At 39.2% G+C, this 23,977-nt stretch overlaps 1 protein-coding gene across 5 annotated transcripts; it reads right to left on the bottom strand.

Annotated features, from left to right (window-relative positions):
• Window positions 1-1,114: 1,114 nt before the first annotated feature.
• LOC121688679 (gamma-glutamyl hydrolase-like) lies at window positions 1,115-22,830 on the bottom strand. 5 transcript variants are annotated; one of them, XM_042068426.1, is made up of 11 exons: window positions 9,529-9,586; window positions 9,362-9,428; window positions 8,752-8,858; window positions 6,641-6,749; window positions 3,873-3,923; window positions 3,717-3,801; window positions 2,867-3,005; window positions 2,669-2,775; window positions 2,499-2,589; window positions 2,176-2,310; window positions 1,115-1,695 (listed from the first exon to the last, which is right to left on the bottom strand). In XM_042068426.1, exons 1-11 carry the CDS (start codon window positions 9,569-9,571, stop codon window positions 1,571-1,573), a joined length of 1,059 nt encoding a protein of 352 aa, XP_041924360.1. In that variant the 5' UTR covers window positions 9,572-9,586; the 3' UTR covers window positions 1,115-1,570. The 5 variants fall into 5 exon arrangements, with proteins under 5 accessions (XP_041924360.1, XP_041924362.1, XP_041924364.1 ...); XM_042068428.1 differs by having other exon boundaries at window positions 6,641-6,734; XM_042068429.1 differs by lacking the exons at window positions 2,176-2,310; window positions 2,499-2,589; window positions 2,669-2,775; ... (5 more) ...; window positions 9,362-9,428; window positions 9,529-9,586 and adding exons at window positions 11,281-11,323; window positions 11,443-11,577; window positions 12,394-12,484; ... (4 more) ...; window positions 17,907-18,015; window positions 22,650-22,830 and having other exon boundaries at window positions 1,132-1,652.
• Between the last annotated feature and the right edge of the window lie 1,147 nt (window positions 22,831-23,977).

Below are 23,977 nucleotides of genomic sequence, written 5' to 3'. Positions count from 1 at the left end.
GGCTATGTTTTCGATTGAAACCCCTTCAGTCAACAGTGAAAGTAAATAACTATGTAGAACTGTTGCCTATGAGTGCCCACTGCCTATGAGACTACGGAGAAGTTAGTTTCACTTTGCTTATGAGTTCAAATAATAGGCGAGTGTAGATGCATGTAGGCTACACTCTGCTAGTCACACAGAGGTCTTAGTAAAGCAAGGTTTAGTGGAATCCCCCCTTTTATATAATAAACTATTGACTCTCATATGGACACCTGACCTTAGACCAGTGACGTGCGGGGAGGTCAAAGCTAGTCCAGCTAGTCAACACAGTTGTATTTCCCAAGCACTCCCGAGACATATAGTCTGTCATCACTCACATCATCAAATCCCCAAAAGGCCTCCCTCTCCTCACTTTGAGCCACAACGCAAAACTACAGAGATCTGGGTTTTGTTGGTGACATCCATTGACTCTGCCTCTACAAGTACACACACAAGCGCGCACACACACACACATGCACACAAGCACACACAAACACACATGCATACACACACAGGCATGCACACACATGCCACACACACACTCACATGCACACAAGCACACACAGGCATGCACACACACACACACACACACACACACAAACTCACACACATAAGCACACACATGCACGCACACACATACACACACACATGCACACAACCACACACACGCACACACACAGGCACATAAACATACGCACACACACGCACGCACCCCCCCCCCCCCCCCCCCCCCACACACACACACACACACACACAGAGAAGCACACATATACACAGAAGCAAACACAGACATGCACTCACTCATTTACATACATACACAAAAGTTGCAAGAGTAGGGGATGTTAGGTCGGCACCGCCCACCTAGATCTTCTTTTAGGTAGATCTAGTCTGGAACAGCATAGTTCACAACCATTTCCCTCAGACAAGAAAAATGTCAGGCCAATCAGCGACGAGAGGGGAAAACGAAAACGAAATTTATTGTGATAAACAGAAGCAGCAAAACCTGCAAACATCAAAAAATGCAGTTGGAAAAATGCAGACATTTATTTACAGCAAAAGTAGACCCACATACATTGTTTCCTGACTGTTGGTGCTGTTTATTGTCAGTTTGTAAAATTAGGCGAAGTAGGAAGTAACGTTAGGAATCTCTGATCAATGTGATTGGTAAGGCTGAACCAATGATTTCAAAGTTAGTGCCCCGCGATGCAAGTGTTGGAAATGTTTCCCAATCGAGAGTCACCAGACTCTATTTACTTCGTGAATGAGTTTGGATGTTTCCAGGCTAGGAGTAGGAGATGGAAACAAATTGACAAGCATGATTTATATTTGCGGAGAGAATGTGCAGAACAGAACTGGGCAGCGGTTCATCTAGTTTGTATTGTATGTTGTCTTTCCCATGTTGTATTGGTTTCTGAGTCATTTTACAGTCATACCCAAGTGAAACACAAAGTGATGGAGTTCTGCTATTAGCCTATTTGAAAACGTAAAATATACAGAAAAATGCTTCAGTAACATTTTGTTAATAAAAATGTAATTATACATTTACTGTGGTTTACTCAAAGTAATACATTTGCTGGAAAGAGGAGCCAGAGGCACCAGAGAATACTGGATTGTGGTTGTAGATCAGATGTTTCACTGCCTCCTCTTCATTGGCAAAGGAATGGGAGTTCTTCTTCGCTGTGAGGAGAAACAATCAGGTTACTCTTCCTCAAGCACTTTATGATCTACTAGTGTCTAAGTTCTCTTAAAGGCCCCCTATGCAATATCTTCAACTTAATAAAAACAATTTAGAAATCATTGGGATTTCTCCCTGTTGTGGCGAAAATGGCGGCTTTCCCTGCTCCCCCTTACGTCTCCTAGCGGAAAACCAGCCTTGCAAGATCTGCATCTGCATGCCCCCCTCGAGCACCGGTTAGCCATGCCGGCTAGTTATAAGAACAATCAGCGATGGCGTCATTTTTTAGATGTTTATCATGGCCGAGCCAGTGAAAAGACCAAAGAGTCGGTTGTGAAATAGGCACCTCAGCTGTAGGGGAAGCTTCGTAGAGAAAAATATGACGACAAAAGTGAGATATCGGCGAATAAATTTCTAGAGTTACAGAGCGGGCCTTTGATGTCCAACTATGTACAGTTTAACAGTAAATACTCCTAGCCTACCCTCATTGACAAAGAAGTCTGCCATGTAGAAAGTGGTTTTGATTGCAGATTGTGTGTGAGGGTAGTATTTCCTACTCCACTCGAAGGCATTTTTCTCCGGATGCCACTGGGTTCCATACACAGGAAAATGGTATGCTATTCAAACACACACACACATACACACACACACACACACACACACACACACACACAAAGAAATTGCACAGCTCTCATAAATAAGCTTTCCCCTTCATCTCTTTCTAACTATTTATTTCTCTTAAAATCTCTCTCTCACACACACACACACACACACACACACACATTATTTTCACTGATGTCCTCACCCTCCATTGTTGAAATGAACTCTATGTTCCCATCTGTATTGGTGCTTAAGATTTTGTAGAAGTTTCTCAGCTCTTCGCTCTTTGTGAAATTCTTTGAGAGAAATCAAGAGTTTAACACAGAAGATAAATCAGTGTAATGTAATGTAATACTGATATACTGTTTTTCACACCTCCATGGAGATGCTCCACTTATGAAAATTCACTGTGATGTTTTCAGTTGCCAGAGCTGTCATCACTTCTGGTGGGAAATCTTTAAAGAGTCTGCTTTGAGTGGCATCTGTGTGGTAAATAAGGACATAGATGATATGAAGAAGTAATCATAAGTTATACTGTATAGTCCTGTAGGAAGTTATTTGATCTACACTGACCCTGTTTAAAATCCAGTGGCAGGGACACTCCTCTGGTGTTAGTCCGACAAAGCAGTTTTTCTCCACTTGTAATGACCAACAGCTGTTCAAATCCCAGACAAGTACCCCACACTGGAAAGTAATCACCCCGGGAGTTGGCCTGTGTTATAACACACAGAGAGAAACATACAGATAAACACACATTAACAAACCCACACACATAGATAAACAATCAAACACACATACACAGAGCTGCTGTTACTAAAACTTCTTAGTTTCTGCACTTCATGACAATGGAGTAGCTTTTCATGCTTGAAGGTTTGTCATATGGAAAATGTATGTGACACCTTAGTGTTAAGTTATGTATCTAATAATGGGGCAATAATGTAATTAATAACAACAGGGGTAATCCACTGTCCGAATGCTCCAAAAGGCTTAAGTCATAACAATGAGGTAACACTTTATTTTAATGTGTCGCTGTTACAGTTCACCTATTTAGGTACAGTGGTACAACCTGTGTAACAACATGTACTATCAGGTACTATCATTGTACTTGCATTATGTATTTGTGGGTACCTACATATAGTTGTTACATTGTAATACTGAGTGCTTTTACAAAACTTTGCCAACTATATGTAGGTACCCACAAATACATAATGCAAGTACAATGATAGTACCTGATAGTACATGTTGTTACACAGGTTGTACCACTGTACCTAATTAGGTAGGTACACTGTAACAGCGACACATTAAATAAAGTGTTACCTAACAAGGGTATGATTATAACATTTTCCTTACTGGAACCACAACTTCCTCTCATTTTTTCAAGGTAACTTTTCTTAATGCTCATGGTAAACAAGACTTTGCATACCTCCAAAGCAAGTTTATAGAAGATGTGAGCTGCTTTAGCATATCCTGATGTCAGAAGGTTTGCAGCTCCGCCCGGGAAAAGAATACTGTAAGAATTAAATGTTTGAGTTGCATCCTTTTATATACATTATATTCACTGATAATTTCAGCAACCTACCCATTAATAGAGTGGAACAACTGACTGTATTCTTCCTCAGGTCGATTAATCCTGTAAAACACACACATACACACCAGTGATGGAAATTAATATTTTGTCCACTTGCCACTGTGGCTGATGGATTCCAAAATCTATCAGCCACTCAACTTTTTTACCAGCCACTAAAGATGTAAAATGTATGAAAATTGAATGAATGAATGAATGAATGAATGATATCATGATTATAGTGACGGAAATTATCAAGGTTATCGGTATTATTGGAATACGATTAAAATGGGCTGAATTTTTTTCTAAACAGAACTCATAATTGGCCTGTCCTCCTGGCACAGTAACAAAACTAAAGGTCAGCAGAACAGCATTCTTATGCCATAGTGGTCTTTAAGGCACACTCCTTTCGTGTGAGTTCTGGAGCATCCTATCCAACTATCCAGCTTGATCTAACTATATGCCTGTGGTCTGGAGCTGAAGCAGGAAAGACTAATATAACGCTAAACAAACTAGATTTCTTTAAGACGTCCCTCCACGGAGTGTACTTTCCCCTTTTCTTAAAGGTGCTCTAAGCGATGTTACATGGTTTCTAAGCTGAAACATTTTTTGTCACATACAGCAAACATGTCCTCACAACAGGGGCGCAGGAGAAAGTGAGGGGGACCAAATTGTGAGCAAATATCCAGATAGTGAAATCCGGCATCTAGATATCGGACCACCACTCCTGACCCAGTGTCGACCATCATAATATTTTAAACTTGCCAGAATATTAACATAATAACATTGATTTTGTTCAAAATTGTCAAAACTGGAGGATGGGCAGAACCCCAGATCTGCCCTCAGATAAAACAGTTGATAAACAGTAGGTTAGTTGAGTTGGTTAGTAAACATTATAGCTAACGTCGGGATGAGCAGGAGATGGTCTACAGAAGCAGCCTAGTTTATGATGGTTGTTAGTAGACAAACTGATCAAACATTTCAGATATCCAACTGTTACTAGTAGAGTGAAAGTGAGACTTTTAGATTTAAGCTACAGAGCTACACTACAGCAATAGAATAACATTTAAGCTATTAACATTTGAACATTTTGACATTTAAACTTTTAAACTACAGGGCTCAGCTACAGCGTTAGAATAACGTTTAACTACAGCGCAGAGGAGAATATAGCTAGGAGTTATCGCTGTATCTGTCAATACTAGAGTAGGCTACTAGAGGATAGGAGTGCCTAGATATTAAGTATGGAAGAGGTGAAGTGGTAGAAAAGAGAAGAGAGTGGAGAGGATGGAGGGAGGAAGAGTGTGGTAAGTGTGTATTAGGTGTGTGAGGTTGTCAGAAGCACTAGGAGAGGAAGAGTTGTGTCTTAAAGAGCTTTTTGAAGATAGAGAGCGATGCCCCTGCTCTGATGGAGCTAGGCAGATTATTTCACCATCGGGAGACCAGAGATGAAAAAAGTCTGGATTGCGGTGGGAGAGGGGACGGCAGTGCCAGACGACGTTCCTCGGAGGAACGCAGCGGCCGAGGGGTAACATAAGCTTTTATGAGAACACTTAAGTAAGTGGGTGCAGACCCAGCAATCACTTTGTATGCAAGCATTAGTGACTTGAATTTGATGCAGACAGCTAAGGGAAGCCAGTGGAGCTCAATGAACAGCGGGGTAACATATGCCCTTTTTGGTTGATTGAAAACCAGACCAATTTTACTGCACAGGCTGGAAGGCCTGTGAGGAGGGCGTTGCAGTAGTTTAGGCATGATAACCATGGTCTGTTGGCCTGATGAGCCAAACCCACATTAAAATGTAGGGTCTGGGGATTCACCGTTCGCAGTGCTCAGTCCGAGGGGCGGGATAATCAGTTGTCTTTCAAATTCTCTCTGCACGCAATAGGATAGCGCTACAACCCATGCGTTTTCCCACCAGCAGAGGTAGTTGACTAGTTCAAACTTTTGCCAACTTAAAAAAAGCTCGTGTCACACTGTTCGCCAACAGCAACATCCACCTTCTTTGTTTTCAAGTGGCAGAAAATTCACGCCGAACCGTTTCAACTCTGCCATCAAGCATTATGTTAAGCCCACCTAACGACTCTATACACGATGTGATTGGCCCTATCGAAGTTTAATTTTTCCAGCTCGCAAGCCAATGGAGAGTTGCTAGACTAGCCCGGGCAGCAAATTAAATATGCTGCCGCTAGGGTGCTTCTAGATTTGGCTAATGGTCTTTAAGCCTACTAGGAGCTGAGTGGCGTGTTGGGTTAGGTACGGTCTTGTCCTTATATTGAATAGTGTGAACCGACAAGTTTCTTGCTTCCTTGGTAGATAAGTAAGTATAAGTATACTCTTTTGATCCTGTGAGGGAAATTTGGTCTCTGCATTTATCCCAATCCGTGAATTAGTGAAACACACTCAGCACACAGTGAACACACAGTGAGGTGAAGCACAGACTAATCCCGGCGCAGTGAGCTGCCTGCAACAACAGCGGCGCTCGGGGAGCAGTGAGGGGTTAGGTGCCTTGCTCAAGGGCACTTCAGCCATGCCTACTGGTCGGGGTCCGAACCGGCAACCCTCTGGTTACAAGTCCGAAGCGCTAACCAGTAGGCCACGGCTGCCCCTAAATGCAAGAGAGGGTGACAGTTTTGATGTTGATCTTGGTAAGTTATGTTTATGCATTTGGTGGGTAGCAGTTGCTCATTTCCATCCCTGCCACACACGCTCACATACAACAGTCAACCATACACAAACACATGATTGATACTGATCACATTACTAATATATGAGGCTGCTCTTACATCACAGGCACGACGCGTGCTCCTGCAGCCTCCAGAGTTTTGACATAAGATGCAGCAATGTAGGAATTACGCTTCGGCTCAGGATATTTTAACTCTTGTGCCAATATACCTAAGGAAAAAACAATAGAAATAACTAGCACACAATAGACCATACATGGCAACCCATATTGTACAGTACAATATATAGCTTTATATAGATTTATATAAATATAGCTTATTATTTTATAGGTTTATTGCTATGAATGTCTGTTTCAAATTCCTTACAATTTCGGTAACACTTTATAATAACTGCACACAATTCATACTTTATTAAGCATTTGTAAACTATAAGTAAATGGTTTGTTAAAACCACATAATTTTCAGTGTCCCGCCGGCGGGACGGTTACCCCCCTCCCCCACCTCCCCTCAACATTCTAAATCAATTGTATGCACCATATTGCTATGTAGCATAGTAACAGAGAGGGTTATTAAAGCGGAGTTATACACCATTTCAAAGCTTTGACTCTTGGGAATCCAAAAATGACAACTTTTTTCATGTACAATCTGTATAGTGCTTTACATTCTCAGATTAATCTTATTATGTCTCAATTAAATTTGATCCAAAATGCCCCCCCCCCCCCCCTCCGCTTTTGGTGCTACCCTGACTTCTGGCTGCAGTGTAGCTGCAGCACAATAAGTAGATGCAACATATTGGGTACTGAAATATTCACAAGAATCCACAGAAATTGAATCTTCATGTTGTGTTATCCAATATTAGTTGTACAGATGTATAGTCTATCTTATACACACTCATTGAACCAACAAAGTAAATGCAAAAATAGAGACTTTTTTGTAATTATTTCATATTTTGTGTAGTCAGTCTATATCAGAACACCTGACATACAATCTAAATAGTTCACAAGAAACCTCAAAGTGTTACCTTTCATTTGAGACCAGGATTATGCTTCTACACAAAGGGGTTCATGTGCAGTAAGCATTTGATTATCAGTATGCATTTTGGATAACAAAAAGTCCTATGGGGAGTTTCCATAAGCATTTTACAAAACGCATGAGCATACCTTGGCAAATAGTCTAAAGCACTCATATTTTCATTCTATATTGATCTACTTTTGCACACAACTTCACAAGACCTGATGCTAGGGCTCAGTTGTGTTTCTAAGTGATATCAAGTGGCCTAGAGGGCTGAAATGTGGTCAGTTCAGAGATGCTTGTAATCCGGCAGAAAGAAAAAACTATATTCTAGCCTCTGTAATTCTTTGTGAGTACATCACACATTTATTTTGACTGTTTCCTACGAAAACTAGAGGTTCTCAGCTTTCTATAGAGGTTGAACATTTGATGGTAGGCCCCAAAAGAGGTGGGAACAATGCCCTTGTAAATAGGCAGAGTGCAATTTCAGGCAAAAACTTGAAATTTGTATTGAGATTTAAAGAGTTTTAATCATTTATTACGTATTGCTCATACATTATTTCTCATCAGTAAAGCATTTGTACACATAGTTTTAAATGGTTTGTTCATAGTAAATAAGCCTATCTAAAAAATATGTTTATAAATTATTTTCAATACTTAATAAATGATGCAATAATAATTTATATTTCCATTATTTAACAGTTGTTATATAAACATGCACTAATGATTCGTTAGGGTGTGGATACCTGTTTTATAAACCACTTTCTAATACTATAATTCATGATTAACTCAGGAGTTACAAGTGGTTTGTTAATGATATTTTGTGTGTACACAATGCTTATGAATCATTTGTAAACTATTATTAAATGCTGTGTTCCTTGTTTGTAAAGCATTAATCCTACATTAATTCTCATCTGTAAAGCATGTGAACACACAGTTATAAATGGTTTGTTCATAGTAAATACACCTATCTATATTATATTAATGAATTGATTGTTTTAAAAACACTGGGCAGATGTAGTGTAGTGGATAAGGCATTTCTACTTCATGCATTCCATATTTACTTCCTTTTGTGCCCTTTTACGACCGTCACTAGATTATGGTCTGTACCTGCTACCCTTGATATCTGGCAAATAGGTTACACTATTATCATGTGAATAGCAAATAAATGTGCAGTGTTGATAATATTTATATTTACTCACCAATGATTGGCCTATCATTTCTTCTCTTGTCATTCTGAGGAACTACAGCCTCATGTATTCCACAGAGTGTGCTGAGCAGGCAGGCAAGAGAGAGCACCCTCATGATTCTGGATGGAGGCTGGCCAGAAGCAATTGCTTAGCGAGAGGGACTGGTTTTATTCAGGTTCCACATATAGCTAGACACCCTACCCAGGAACTGAGAGACCCATTGGTCAGTGGAAGAGAGGGCTTCTGTGACGCTCTGTGTTCCTCACTCAATGTTCTTCACACTGTGTTCTTCACTTTTAATCAATGTTTTATCTCACGTTTGTGTCTCAGGTTATTACTAACAGCAAATTGTTTTACTTATCAACTGTATACGTATAAATGGTCAAACAAAAAAGAGCTCACTGATGCTCCTGGATATTTAAGGAACAAAGGAGTGAAACTTTTGATGTGACTGGCTAGGCAAATTAACAATGGAGTTGAAATTCAAGATTCGACAAATTAATGGCAGAAAGACAAATAAAACACTTGAGATGGTCTATTCTCAAATGTGAACAACTTTTCTGGCACAGAGGATAGAAGACAGCAGTGGAGGAAAGATATCCTGACCCATGATTTTACTGACCTCAATAGCAAGTTTGTGGAAGATGCTGGCTGTTTTAGCATAGCCTGTAACACCAGACTTAAATCACCTGCGGGAAAAAGAATGCTGAAAAAAGCTATGTAAAAAGCGTATAAAATATAATTTGGCAATTACTTTAGTCTCACAATAAAAACAATGATGGAAAAAACCTCGTAAGAAAGCAGATTCATTCTGAAAAAACCCTGCACACATACACAAACCAGCTTTGAGAAATGGTATTGCAAAGAGATATGTTGCATTGAGAAACCGCTGCAGAGAAGTGTTTTTTTTTTGAGAAATAATATTGCAAAAAGAATGGTTGCTTGTGAAATAGTTGCATAAGTATTGCATGAAAAAAGAATTAACACTGCCCTTGACGAGAAAGATGTTGCTTTAAAGAATATAGCTATGCGAAGAGAAATATTGTTTGATGACATTGTTGTATGAAGAAAATATTGCTTTGTGAAACGTTGTTGGGAAGAGAGCCCTCATAGAAGAGTACAGTATCCACTACTCAGATACTGATATTGACATCCCAGTGGAAGTAGTTGCTGCATTGCTGCACCTTTGAAACACCTCACCTGATTGGAATGGATCGGCCAGTTACTCAAAAAACTAAAAACATTTGTGGACTAGCACTCAAGCTACAGTAGTGCCACATTTGTCTCTTGTTGGGACAGCTTGGGTGTACCGTGAAAGGAAATCCGCCATGATGAGCACATTCTCCAGCTTATTTTGACAGGGCTCCAAGAGAGTAAGAGGGGCCATGATATTTGATTGGGCTTGGCAGCCATTGGGGCTGGGGTCGGAGACTCAGAGGCTAACATATGCCTCCCACATGGTGGTGGTACTGATTTCCGGGAGCCACTCCTAAACAATGGATTTTACTGAGCAGTTCTGACAAAAATAAAACTGAATCATAATCTACAAGGCAGCTGCAAAAGGGTTCAACGGTGGTCTGCAGGGTTGTATTAGAAACAATGGAATCTATTCAAATTTTTAAATTTAATTTTACTTACAGAGCGCCAAAACATTACACATGTCTCATGGCGCTTTACAGAGTGTTAGACAATTAGAGAAAAGAAAAGAAGGCCCATGGGTAACAGGGGCGAGGAAAAACTCCCTAGAATTGGAGATACATATAGTAAGAAACCTCGAGCAGATCCACGACTCAAGGGCCTGACCCATAGGGTCAGTTACAGAACAGTAAGGTCTGTATACATGATAAATGCATAAGTTACTCAGATGTAGAGAATAAAACATGGTCTTTAAAGCCACTTGAGGTGTATGTTACAAGAGGTGGGATACATATCCGGTATGATAATGCATTAATCCTATTTAGTGTCAGAAAGTTGAAATAGTCCAGTGTAGGAAATCAAAGTGTGTTGCCCACACTTATGTCGGTACCTTATTCCTTCCTCAGCCAGCTCAGACTTGTGAAGAATCAGCTCGAGCTCATGTACATGATGACCCATGGAACAAATGCTGCTCACACAATAGAGTTGGCAAAGATAAAATTCTACCTCTTTTACTTTTATTTAATTAAGAATTCTATTAATGTTTTATTCTAGCATCACCACAAATAATTATGACTTAAAATTATTTAAAAATGGTCATGTCTGATCCACACACCATTAAATTGATCCATTGAAATACTGTAATCCAAAACCCACACATATTAAGGCATGAACATCATAGTGCAAAACACAAAAGGTGACAGTAGTGAAGTCCTTTTTCAACAGGAAGAAATCAGCTTCCTGAACCCAACTCAGGGAAGCCATCTGCCTGTAAGTAGCACAAGAACATGATTGCAGAAGAATGGAAGACATGAGAGGTTAGCTGTCTACTCAAAAAAATAGATCTGCTCGAAGGCAGAGGTGGCTCCAGTGAACACTGGATTATAGTTGTAGATCAGATGTTTCTGCTCCTCTTCCTTGCTGGCAAAGGAATGAAAATTCTTCTTTGCTGTGAGGGTGAGAAATACAGATACCATTTATACACAGCTTTAAACTGTTACTTAATGACCTACATATATTCAAGTCATTAGATACCTGAGGTATTTGTTTGTCAAGTCAGCACAGTACCTTCATTGACAATGAAGTTTGCCATGTAAAAGGTGTTTTTTATGGCGGAGGGTGTGTGAGGGTAATATGGTCTGGTCCATTCAAAGGCATTCTTCTCTGGGTGCCACTGGGTTCCATACACAGGGTAATTGTAAGCTATTCAGAGAGACAGTATATACTTAAAGACACCAGAACACATGATCAATTTGTCAATTAAATCAAATCAATCAATCAATCAATCAATCAAATGTACTCCCTCCCTTCTTCAGAGACAATAGAAGGCTTCTTCTACCATTTGGCAAACACACACTGACTGGAACAGACTAGCCAGAGTGCAAAAGCACAAGAGCTACAAGTGTGAAAATCATGCCTCTTGCTCCAGCTCTACTTTTTTGTTCAGAAGCAATGCATGCACCACTTTTATTCCCCCGTGCCAATAAATGAAGTTATGCATCCATGATTTGTTTGCTGAAAATCAACCACAGAGCAGAACCCATTTAGCAAACACGTTTGAGTAATTGATATCAATCCCTGTGGGAACAGGCTTAAATCCCCCTTCACACTATTATGGTGTAAGAATTCACAGAAGTGAAAATCACCAAAGCCCTAATTTTAAACAGTGACGATAAATGTACAATTTACAATTTCACAAAAACCGACAATGTTTACATTTAAATACTTAATGAACTGCCTTATTTAGCACAAATTATAAATTCCCTGTAAATGCACACATACTGTATATCTGGGTGTTCTAAGAACTCTGAGGATACACACCATAGACTGTAAAAAATACACACACAGACATCCTCAAAAATCCTGTAAAACAAAGGACTTGGTCCTTCGTAGAATTGAAGGATTCTTGACATCTGAACAGTTCTTCAATGTGATTCTATTGTCCTTAAAATGACCCTGGTAAGGATCCTTCTTTGACATTGAGAAACAGTGCTTCTCTCTTTTTTCCTTTTTCCTCACCCTCCATGGTTGAAACAAACTCAGTATTCCCATCAGTATTCGTGCTCAGGATTTTGTAGAACTTGTTCAATGCTTCATCCTTCATGAAAGTCTGCAAGACAAGTAAAGTCAGAGTAAGAGACGTTTTGCTTCAAAGTGCTTAAAGCTATTTCTAAAACGGATAATTCCGGCTTGATTATGATTGGCTAAATTGTGTTCGATGCCGTTGTAAAATACAGCACAAACATACACCTTGACTGCATTTTGATCTATAGAGAGTAGTTGCGTCTCGACATTGCTTGGCAACCATTCTGATTGAGGAAATATATTTCTTGGTTGAAGAATGCTTATCTATGAATAAATCGTTATATTTCTTGTTGCTGTGTCTATTTTATGAAATCTTGCCAGATATATGTAGTAGCCATTTTAGAAAAGCAATAAGCCACTCGAGTCCGTAGGTTACACTAATTTTAAAACAGCTAAGCACTCCGCTAACACGTCTTGCCTAACAAACCCCCTTAGCTGTTCTAAAATCAGTGTAACCTACGGCCTCTCAGGGCTTATTGCTTAAATACAGCACCACTGCAGTGGTCTGATTATGTTGACTCTCCTCTCACCTCCACAGAGATACTCCATGTATGGGAATTCTCTGTGATGTTTTCAGATTCCAGAGCTTTCATCAAATCAGGTGGGAAATCTTTGAACAGTCTGCTTTCCATTGCATCTGAACAGAGAATTTGATATTTGAGTTACAAATATGAATAATTATTGCAATAAAGACAATATAATTATTTCATAACAGCTCCAATGTATAATGTTAAACCGATATACTAAGACATATTAAGTCATTCAGTGGACTTTTTGGCTTGAGACATTGTCATTTCTATTTTCATAATTGCTTAATTTTTTTTTTCATTAATTTTGTGTATTTACCAGACATTTGTTTTAGATTTACTCTATGCTCACCCTTTGTAAATGTAAGTGGCAAAGAAACTCCAGTGGTGTTGGTTTGAGAGAGAAGATTTTCACCACAGGTCAGAAGCAACAGCTGTTCGAATCCCAGACATGTACCCCACACTGGGAAGTAGTCACCCTGAGAAGCTGCCTGTATTGAAGAGCAGAAACAGTGCTTATAAAATAGAATTTGTCCAAAATACTGTGTTTATGCATTTATGTCTAAATAGTCTTATTTATAAATCTCTAGTTTACAAGTATCTAAAATTTCCCTCTGGATGAAAAGTATCTATCTATCTATCTATCTATCTATCTTTAACTGATTTTGTGGAGCAAAATGACTGAACCTGTATTCTTCATGGTATGGATTCAATATGAAAATATAGCTGCAAGCAGCAATGAGGGGGCCAAGCAGTCAGCTCAGCAGGCCAGATTTGCCATGTAAATCAATGCCGTTGCATCAGACATATAGCATTAAGCAGTCACAGCAAGTTCCATGTCAAACAACCCAAGATTGGCTGAGTTACAAGGTCAAGTTTCACATCAAAACATAACTTTGTGGGGCTGAACCAGGGCTGAGTGTCGCTGCCCCCTCACCCAGCCAACCCACCGCCGCAATCGCCCCTGCCCGTCCCACCCTGCCCCACCCTTGCACGTACGCATTAAAATTATCTGGATGGAACTCGCTGTCATCAGTTTCACATCAAAAATAAAAGATCGATTGAGATATGATCATGCTTGCTGTGATTTCAATGCCCCCCATAGAGGTCAAAGGTCACCAAATTATTTGTGCATCATCAGGATGAACCAGACGGTTCTATGGGCTATCATTGACCTCCATTGCAGAATAATGCAGCAACTACAGGCCAAAATACATTTTTGGCAATTACAGAGCCCCCTAGAGGTCAAAGGTCACCACATTTCAACACAGCGTCCTCCTGATGGGTCCTGAGGACCATTTACTAAGTTTGGTTTTGATACATGAAAGCGTTGCTGAGATATGAGCTCACTTCCTGTTTGGCGGCTTCGTCTCAAATTTCGATTGGCTGTTACAGGCGAACGCTTCTGTCAATTGTTCCAGAAAAAAATACACTGATAAGGCATGGTCTGAAGATGGTCTGAAGATGGCCAATTTTGGTGAGGATCAGCTGAAATTTCTGACTTGCGAATACTTATTCATGTTTTTGATTAAATCCAATATGGCGGCCAAATCAATTATGTTGATTTCACAAATTGTCCTCTGTTGACCTAAGGACCTTCTTTCTTAATTGCAGCGCCTCCTAGAGGTCAAAGGTCACCAATTTTTTTGAGCGTCCTCCTGACAGGGTCATGAGTCTATTTACTAAGTTTGGTTATGATAGATGAAAGGTTTGCTGAGATATGAGCTCACCACAATTTCGATTAAATATTACGGGCGAACGGTTTTGAATTTGAAGAATCTGTTGGATAACTTTTGTGCGGCTTGGTCTGAAGATCATATGTACGTAATATGTAAAAATCGGACAAACTATGTGAGGCGTGAAACTTTAGTTTCACTTTTGATAAAATCCAATATGGCGGAAAATCCATCATGGCGGAAAATGACGTCATAGGGTGCATTGAACTCGGCTTGATCCAAGGAGAATCAATGCAAAGGGTCAAAAGTTACGTGCGTGAACGCACGTCCAACTTTGGCCTGTTGGTGGCGCTAGAGCGCTTGAGGTGCCGGTATGAAACTTGGTGACATTAAACGTGGGACTGTGCCCAATCAGTGTGCCAAATTTCACAACTTTTGACCAGACGGTTCTATGGGCTGCCATAGACTTCCATGACGGAATAATAATAAGAAGAACAAAGAGAAACACGATGGTTGCCTCGCAGCTTCGCTGCTTGGCCCCCAAATATGCCTTCAAGATTCTGAACACATTAGTGGACGTTAGTGGAAATAACCTGTGTTGATGGATGTTTTGGAAGTAGATGGCTATGGTACTTAAATAAGGCATACTTCTGGGCTAAGTCAACAGATAAATACTGCTATAAAGCTCAAATGTCATCTGAAATTACCAGAAGAAACCAGCACCAGTATTGATTAATTAAAACCTATATACGTATATTTCAGATGTCCCTCATGTCCATTCAGTGACAGTAATATCAAACTCTGTCATATATATAATTTCTCTTTTTGGGCTTCAGGAAGGTTAAGAGTATTTAACCACTGATATCCAATTTGCAGGTTATAAACTCACTGCTGACAGAGATATCAGTTGGTTTGTTAGACAAAATAACAGCTTGCATTAAACCGGTATAAGTGGCGTTCTGATTGGTCAGATTACCCACCAATCAAACTCAAAGTGACGACGAGCTCACAACTGGGCAACGCCGTTAGAGGTGATGCGCCATATCATCAGTAATTGATGTCTCTTAAAAGTGACATCGCATTTCTCAAATCTATCTATCCACCCTCCTATCGTTCCTTCCTTGTTTCCTCCACAAATATAATTAGAAGGGGTTAGGACAGGAAGAAGGAAGGAAGGGAGGGAGGATGGACGAAAAGACAAATGATCTGCACCCAATATATGCCAGTGTAAATGGCTGATCTTCATGTAACTTCACAGACTCATTCATAATGGCTCCTTGAGCCTATACAAAAATGACACAAATCGGCCAAACCAATACTTTAATGCTTCACCTATTGGACCTATCAAAGAGTTCAACCATCACATTGTTTGAATATTTTCCCTTCAAACTGATTGGATCCTGTTAATCTCTGTTTGTGACTGTATCTGTTGCTGTTGTTTTCCGCAATCATTGCGACTTATATATGTGAAAATTCCAGAGCACTCTGCCACAACCACACAAACCACCTAAACACGGAACTCATATTTCCTCAAACTGTTTTTTGTATTTTAACAACTGAGCCTCTTGCATGATTTTATGCATTGAGCTGTAACTATCTCAGCTTTACACATTCAAGTTTTCACTTCCTCTGCTGAATGCTTTATCTCACTATATCTGACTTTCAATTTGCCCAGTTATCATGACACACTTTAGCTTTACTAGTCAATTGTGAGGATTAATGGTAAAACAAAAACATGGTCACTCTACTCCTGGATATATGCATAAAAAACAAAAGAGTGGGTAAACACATTAACAATGGGGTTGCAGTCCAATCTTTAAGAAATTAATGACACAAATAGGCAAATAATGTATGGGTCTGTCTGTTTTTAAATGTCAGCCATTTTTCTGTAATAGAGATTGAGGACAGCAGTGGAAAGGAGAGATCCTGACCCATGATCCTACTGACCTCAATAGCAAGTTTGTAGAAGATGCTGGCTGCTTTAGCATAGCCTGATGACACCAGATTTACACCACCTCCGGGAAAAAGAATGCTGAAAAATAAACATTTATTTTGCAGATGGTTATTCCACAGCAGCTGTCAACATACAGTACCAAATTTACTTGCATACCAGTAATGCAGAGTAAAAAAGATGTGTTTTTGTCATCTTGTTGTTTTTATTATAGGACAGAGATAAATAGCTCAACTCAACTTTACCAAGGGTGCTAATAGATGTTGAAGGCGTTGGATATATACATTTTTCCTAGTACGTGTGCTCCCATATTCAACCCTATGACTTGGTATAGGGCTGTCAAAATAACTGATTAATTTCGATTAATTAATTTGAGAAAAAATAACTGATTAAAAAAATTAGTGCAGATTAATCGATTCCGTATGACCTTTGACCCCGAGCCATTCTAGTCAGTAAAAATTAGACTGTAAAAAGAAGGAGAGAGAAGAAAACGTGCTACCTGGATCATTGATTGGAACATATACTTTTAAAAAATGGCCTGATGGTGTTGATAAAAAATAAAGTGTTGGAAATAAAGTCCTCTGCAATGTCTGCAGCAAGGAATTTGCATATCACTGGAGTTCATCAACTCTATAGTCGCACATCAATGCAAGAAGATGCAACAATGCAGAAATAAGTGTTGACATTGAGGGGAGTGTTAATTAATTTTCATTGTGTCCCCATGGTTATATCTGTGGCCTGAAATGCCTTGTATGTGAAAAAAAACTTCTTCCCGAAGGACATTTGAATTTATTTCCTCAGCATATTAGGTCATATCATAGATTATTATGGCAATTATTTAAACAGTGAAAATAATAATAAAAGAGCTTTTGAACTGTAATGTCAATAATGCTGATTATTCAATGATTCATTTGAATTTAAATATTTAAAATATTTTCACAGCAAAAATTATATATGCGATTAATTTAGATTAATTAATCACAGAGTATGTAATTAATTAGATTATTTTTTTTAATCGATTGACAGCCCTAACTTGGTATGTTAATACAGTAGGCCTGGTGGCACGTTTATCTAGTGTTTGAGGTACACGGACATACTGTGACTTGTGTTATACCTTTTCACATACTTTTTAGATCCTTACCCATTGATAGACTTGAACAGCTGTATGTATTCCTCTTCAGTCTGATTAATCCTGTAAAACCAAATATTCGTACATGAACATTGTCTAAACAGCCTCACCTTGGTTGGGTGACTTTCAGTTACAGTGATGGTCTTTATTGAAGCCATTCTTACATCACAGGGACCACCCGGGCTCCTGCAGCCTCCAAAAATTTCACATAAGATGCGGCGATGTAAGAGTTTTGCTTTGGCTGAGGTTTGTACACCTCTTGAGCCAAGACACCTAGAGGATAGAAATAAGACATTTTTTGACAAAGAAATTTAAAAAAATGCTTTACAATTTAATTAAATCTTTGAAAAGAAATGAATTGGAAATGCTTTGGCAATACAAAGTGTAGGCCTATTAGCCTTGCCAATAAAGCTTCGTTGAATTGAATTGACAAATCAATTTGGTTGAAACCTTGATCTAATGTCATTTGTGCATTACCTCTAAAGTGCCAGAGGAGGGGGTGCTGATACACTTTGTCAATCTACTTATGAACATTCCTGCAGTGATTCTGCACAGTGGGCCTTGCAAATACTGTATTGTACTTTAATGTGCTCTAAGCAGTTATGCAGTTTCTATGCTAAAAACACTTTTTTTGTCACATACAGCAAACATCACCTCACCATCAGCTAGCTGCCTGTGCCCTTAATACACGGTAAAAAAAATGCGCTCTCTGTGGAAAGCTCATGCTCCAAAAAAGGAACCATGTTCACACCACTAGGCCTACCCCACAGCACTATGAAGTAGTTTTGCTGAATTAGGACATGTCAGACATGCTGAGTGCTTCATAAGCATAACTGAGTTTTTTCTAGGGAAACTGACAGACTGATTTGGTCTTATTTGATTTGGTCGGAATTTCCCAGTTGTGACATCCTTCTTCCAACTGCAGAGCATAAGCTACATGTGTTTTGAAGTCAGAATGTGGGGAAAACAGACAGTAGGCTAGACCTAAAGTAAATATTAAAACGTATGCATTAGCCTAATCATAAAAAGTAGGCCTATGGTGTCAGTAGGGTTGCCAACCGTTACAGAATCGTCCCGTATTTGAAAGGAAAAAGTTGTGTTCTGTATTGAACTGATAAGGAACGCATTTTGTTCCGTATTATTGAGCATCAACTCAGTGCAAATCCATGACAGATCAATATAATAAGTTAGACTATGAACGAAGCATACACAATTTGTATGAGATAAACCTTGCCAGTATCTTTTATCCCTCTCGGTTTTTGTGTCATCACTATCCCAAGAGAGAATGCACTTTTCGTTTGAGCCACTGTGACTCACGTAGGCCTATATTGCAACCCTATATAACGCTGATAGTGGCATTCAACAATTGTTTTCCTAACACAATTTTAACACATAGATTAACAGATTTAACACATAGATTTTCACATAGACAACATCAATACAGTAGCTCCGGAGCAACTAGTCTAGCAGCTTTGCATAATGTAAAGGTGACACCTGTTAAACTCACCTCAGCATGACATTTACTGAAGGTGAAAAATTTTATATAAACCCAAAGCTGAAAACCCATTACAGGATGGGACATGAAACTACTTGTAAGAGCTACATGACTACATGCACAGACTATGTGACAGTATGCACAAAATGAAAGCAGGTGTACTACAGCCTTCCTATTTGTGTGTGTGTGTGTGTGAGAGAGAGAGAGAGAGAGAGAGACTGTATATCTTGTCACTAGTCCTCTAACTCCTCTAACTACGTGACTACATACAGAGACTGTGACTGCATGCACAAATTCAAATGAAAGTAGACATAGAACCACAGCCTTCATATTTGTGTGGAAATAAGTACATTATATATAATCCTCACCACATTTACATTTAATCATTTTGCAGATGTTTTCATCAAAAGCGACTTACAAGGGCCATTCTCATCAGAGCAAATCAGTACGGTGGCTGACGAATGCAAACGACCTGCGATTTATGACAACACATGCAAATAGACAAAACGCTAGACAAAACACAAGCAACTTAAAAATATATCTCCATCAATTTGACAACAAAAAGTGCATAGCCTACCTATCCTCCTGTAGACAAACTAAACCATTTTGCTCTTTAGCAAGGGGTAAGTGTCTTCACTATTTTTATACAAAATTCAGTCAGTCAATCAACCAAGTTATGCAGCAAATACACTTTACAATTACAAATTAACTTTACATTTCGTCTTACATTCATTATGGCATTCAATTTGGAAATTAAAATAGATATTCCAGACTTTTCAAGGGCCCTCTCTCCACTTGGGCCCTAGTAATCAGTCCCACTTTTCCCCCCAGTCCAACACCCCTGCACACACACACAGCCTATATCAATACCCCTCTCTACTAACTGAAGTCGTTAAGCCGGTGTACTGACTGAAGTGTAACCCCCCCATTCCTTATTTTCATATCAGAAAGTTGGCAGCCCTAGGTGTCAGGTGCATGTGAGGAGTAGTCCTAGGCTACGCAGCTTTCATATGAAAACAAATGTAGTAGCCTAGGCCAACTTAGTTCACAGTGAAAGTCCATAGGTTAGGGACTAGGGACTATACAATTGACAACACATCCACAACTCATTGACTTGGTGTTTTCCAAATTGAGCCGCGTTCAGGTGGATTTTCCCACTCGGAAACACATTGGGTTTTGAAAATTGGCCGGCCATAAGTCATACGTTGTTCATATCTACCTATAGAGATAGCACCCCTTTTGCGGTCGCGACCTATTGGTTTTTAATGTACAAAAAGATGCAAACAGCAAAGTAAAGGGAGTATTCACCTTATTCACACGGCGGCCATTGTTTAAACCAAAACGAGGCTACAGGGTACACTTACTATAAAATTAATGCCACCTACAGGTGAATGCATAGAACATAACAATCCTATGGTTTGTGTACCCTGTAGCCTCGTTTTAGCCGCCAATGGCCACCATGTGAATAAGGCGAATTGAGAGTGTTCTTGATTGAGATTGAGTTTTCCCGATGAACAAAAATATATTTTAGTACCATCCCTGACCATTGCTGATTAGCCATTGCTGTTCTTTTCTACTGCAGCAATATTGTAGAAAGGCTTTAACACACTCTTATTTAATTACTTCAGGCCAAAAGTGTTTAAAGGGGAGATTTTTTTCTTGTTAATATGCAATTCTACACCAAGTAAAATCTATAAAATCAAGTTTGCAAGACTTCCCATTTCCTCATCAAAGTAATGAATCAGAACATTCTAGATATTGTTCATATTTCCATTTGTTGCCTCATCCGCATTTAATGAAAACATGGTAATTTTGAGTTTTACAGACAACTCAGTTTTCCAATGAGCAGCAATACTGTGTGTGCTCATGCAGGAGGTCTGCGCATTTGATAACGACAATCTGGAGACGGTGCTTTTGTCTTCAGCAACAGATTGTATAAGGTTGACAAAAGGGTTGCGATATGGTGAGGTACAGGTCGTGTTGCGCTATGAAAGAACATGCGTAGCCTAAACGTAAAAACGGTCAGCCATAGATAAACGTAGCCTACCTCTGTCGTGGTGGCTAGTTGCACCAGGTAGGGAAGATGTCCTGAAGTGCACGAACGTTAACCTTATGGCGGTCTTCTGATTGGTGGCGTGCTAAAACGTTTTCCTATTGCATCCATAAACAATTTTCTTGCAGCGAACCGCGCAAAAGCAAACCCCCGGCGCTTTAATTTCTTTACACCATGGCTTGTTAGTTCTCCCCCGTTTCCAACAGCTGCCCATCTCCATTTATTTTTTAACTTTTGACACCTGCCTTCCTTTAGCAACAACGCATCCATGACAGCTAGTGGCCTTGCCAAATAGACGCACACAAATCATGACGCTAATATGCGAGGTTCTGGTAGGCCTACTGGTTATGGTTTTGTGCTATAAATGAATAATATTTTATAGCAAAGTTTTAAGTTGACTATTTTAATTGTATGGTTATTTTTTGTCAACATACACTCACAACCTACTGTCGTTAAAAGTGAGGCCTAAGCAAAATAGGCTACAAGGCTGTCTGTGCGTCAAAAACAGACTGACCCCCTTCAACAGTTCGCGATGATGACAGTGATATTATTATTTTTTTTATGCTAACAAGCTCAGTCAAAACCTTCTGTCGCAAATTGTGAAAAACATTGTTGTACATGTCATAACAGACGGGATAATAAATTGCATAGGCTACGGTTTATATTGCGTCGCTTTACACATAATGTTAGTTGCATTGATTAAAAACTGTAACAATAATAGTAGCCTACATCGGGTGGCATAGAAGGAAGGCTATCTGTTCAAGTCATAGGTGACACCCAAAATGAATGACCTCCCCTGACAAGAGTTCGCGATAGTAAGAAATTGTCTTCATTGATGCACGGAAAGAACACAGCCTACGCTTCTTCTCCGAATTCGCACATAGAGCTCACAATATCATATCCAAAAAAGTTAAACGAATTGGCCAACCTCATCAGCTGTCTCTAATGTGTCACTATAATCCAACTTTTAGACCGTTATAGTCCTCGTATGTGTTCTTTGGAAAAGCAAAGGTGATAAGGCCCCCCCCCCTATTTTTTTTTCTCATCGGATCTGCATCGATCTCAAATATGACATTTCTAAAATCAAATTGACGGAAATCCGTCCTATGACGGAGAACTTTAATCCTTGACCGTTATCTCTATTTAACGTGATGTTTTTACATTTACATGGTAAACGTTCTCTGAGAGTGAAAAGCAGTTTGCAGTAAAGCTAACCAACGTCGTCTCTATCGCAGGAAAAAAATAGCAAGCAGCCTGATAACCAAATGAAATGCTCGGCGGGCCGGATGAAAGTGCTTGGCGGGCCGCAGTTTGCCCACCCCTGCTATGTTATGCTAAGACTAGACCTACAGTACTCACCAATAATTGGCCAGTCATTCCTTTTATCTGTAGTAATTCTCTGAACAGGGGCTGCGGACAACTCACATACAATTGTACAAAATAACGCAAGGGAAAACACAGCCATGGTTTTCGAAAGACGACTGTTAGGTCGTAGCATTCAGATCAAACAGCCATAGCCTATGTAGGCTACTGTATCACGTTGTAGGACATAGCTCCTCCCACTGACAGTTCAGCCAATGCAAGGTAGCTGGTTACAGATAACACTTGTTGTAACATGCCTTTGGCAATAACGTTTCAAGTAGCATTCCAACTAAGCTTAGGTGGATTGCCCAGGGTGCTGTAATGGTCGTTTGGCTATGTAGTTTATGGAGTGTAAAGTCCAAAACAGGACCGACATTTTAGAAATAACCCTGTAAAAAATGTGGTAGGCATTTTTGAGGAAAATGTGTTGTTTCTATAAGATGTTAAGGTGCTAAATCCATTTCTGCACTATAATCTATAAAAGTCAATGTTTAGTCATAAATAATAATAAGAAAATGGCTGCCTAAAACCGTCTTTAATCAATTTAATCTAAGTCAAGAAAGAAACAAGCCAGGGTGGTAAAATCTTAAGTTGAGTAAATGTGCATTTACTTCAAACATGTAAATGGTGGAAAGTGTAACATTTATGAATATATCCTAGGCTCTTTAAAGGAGAACATAAGCGGTTTTCCAGTCATGATGAACTGAACCAATATTCATAACTGTTAAAGTTCTCTTTCAGGTGAGTTCACTCAATGTTAACCAATGGCAACACATATAGCCTACACAGCATGGTATGCAGCGGTGTGATGATAGGCTCCTGTTGTCCACATTTAACACACTTGACATTATACTCTAAACCCGAACTAGTTGTCATTACTAGAAAATTGCGTGGAAACCGATTGCCTTAAACCATTCTAGTTTTTACAAAACATAAAACTAAACATGTTTAGTTGTGTCAACTAACAACCTTATGTTGATGCTGCAGACAAATTAAGCTTACTGTACATTAGTTGTTTCAGAAGTTGCAGTTGTATAAAATAACTAAAAGCATGTTAACAAATTCATTAAAATATGAACTAAGTTCTGTAGATAGGCCTATTGTTTTTTTTATTTTAAGATTAGGGTACTGTATTAATTTAATTGTTTTATTAAAAATTGAAAAGAAATTCATCACAATGTATAGGAATGCCTTTTATTATTGATAAAACATGAACAAACAACATTTAAACTCATAAATATTCCACATCCACTGTAGATGAAGAACCTATAAAAAAAAAGACGAAGAACCTATAAAAAAGAACATAAGAAAACAATTTTTTAGTC

This window comes from Alosa sapidissima, chromosome 17, assembly GCF_018492685.1.
Source record: "Alosa sapidissima isolate fAloSap1 chromosome 17, fAloSap1.pri, whole genome shotgun sequence".
In the NCBI taxonomy this organism is placed as follows: Eukaryota; Metazoa; Chordata; class Actinopteri; order Clupeiformes; family Clupeidae; genus Alosa; species Alosa sapidissima.
This window is presented reverse-complemented; position numbering and strand designations above follow the sequence as displayed.

What these genes read in the sequence shown, in the direction of transcription:
- LOC121688679 (XM_042068426.1), bottom strand. Translation starts at nt 9,571, where the DNA reads ATGTGTGCAGGGTTTTTTCAGAATGAATCTGCTTTCTTACGAG. An exon ending in GCACGCGTCGTGCCTGTGAT is followed by an intron (nt 3,924 to 6,640) that starts GTAAGAGCAGCC and finishes TGTGTTTTACAG; the next exon opens with GATTAATCGACCTGAGGAAG. An exon ending in GCCACTGGATTTTAAACAGG is followed by an intron (nt 2,776 to 2,866) that starts GTCAGTGTAGAT and finishes TTTACCACACAG; the next exon opens with ATGCCACTCAAAGCAGACTC.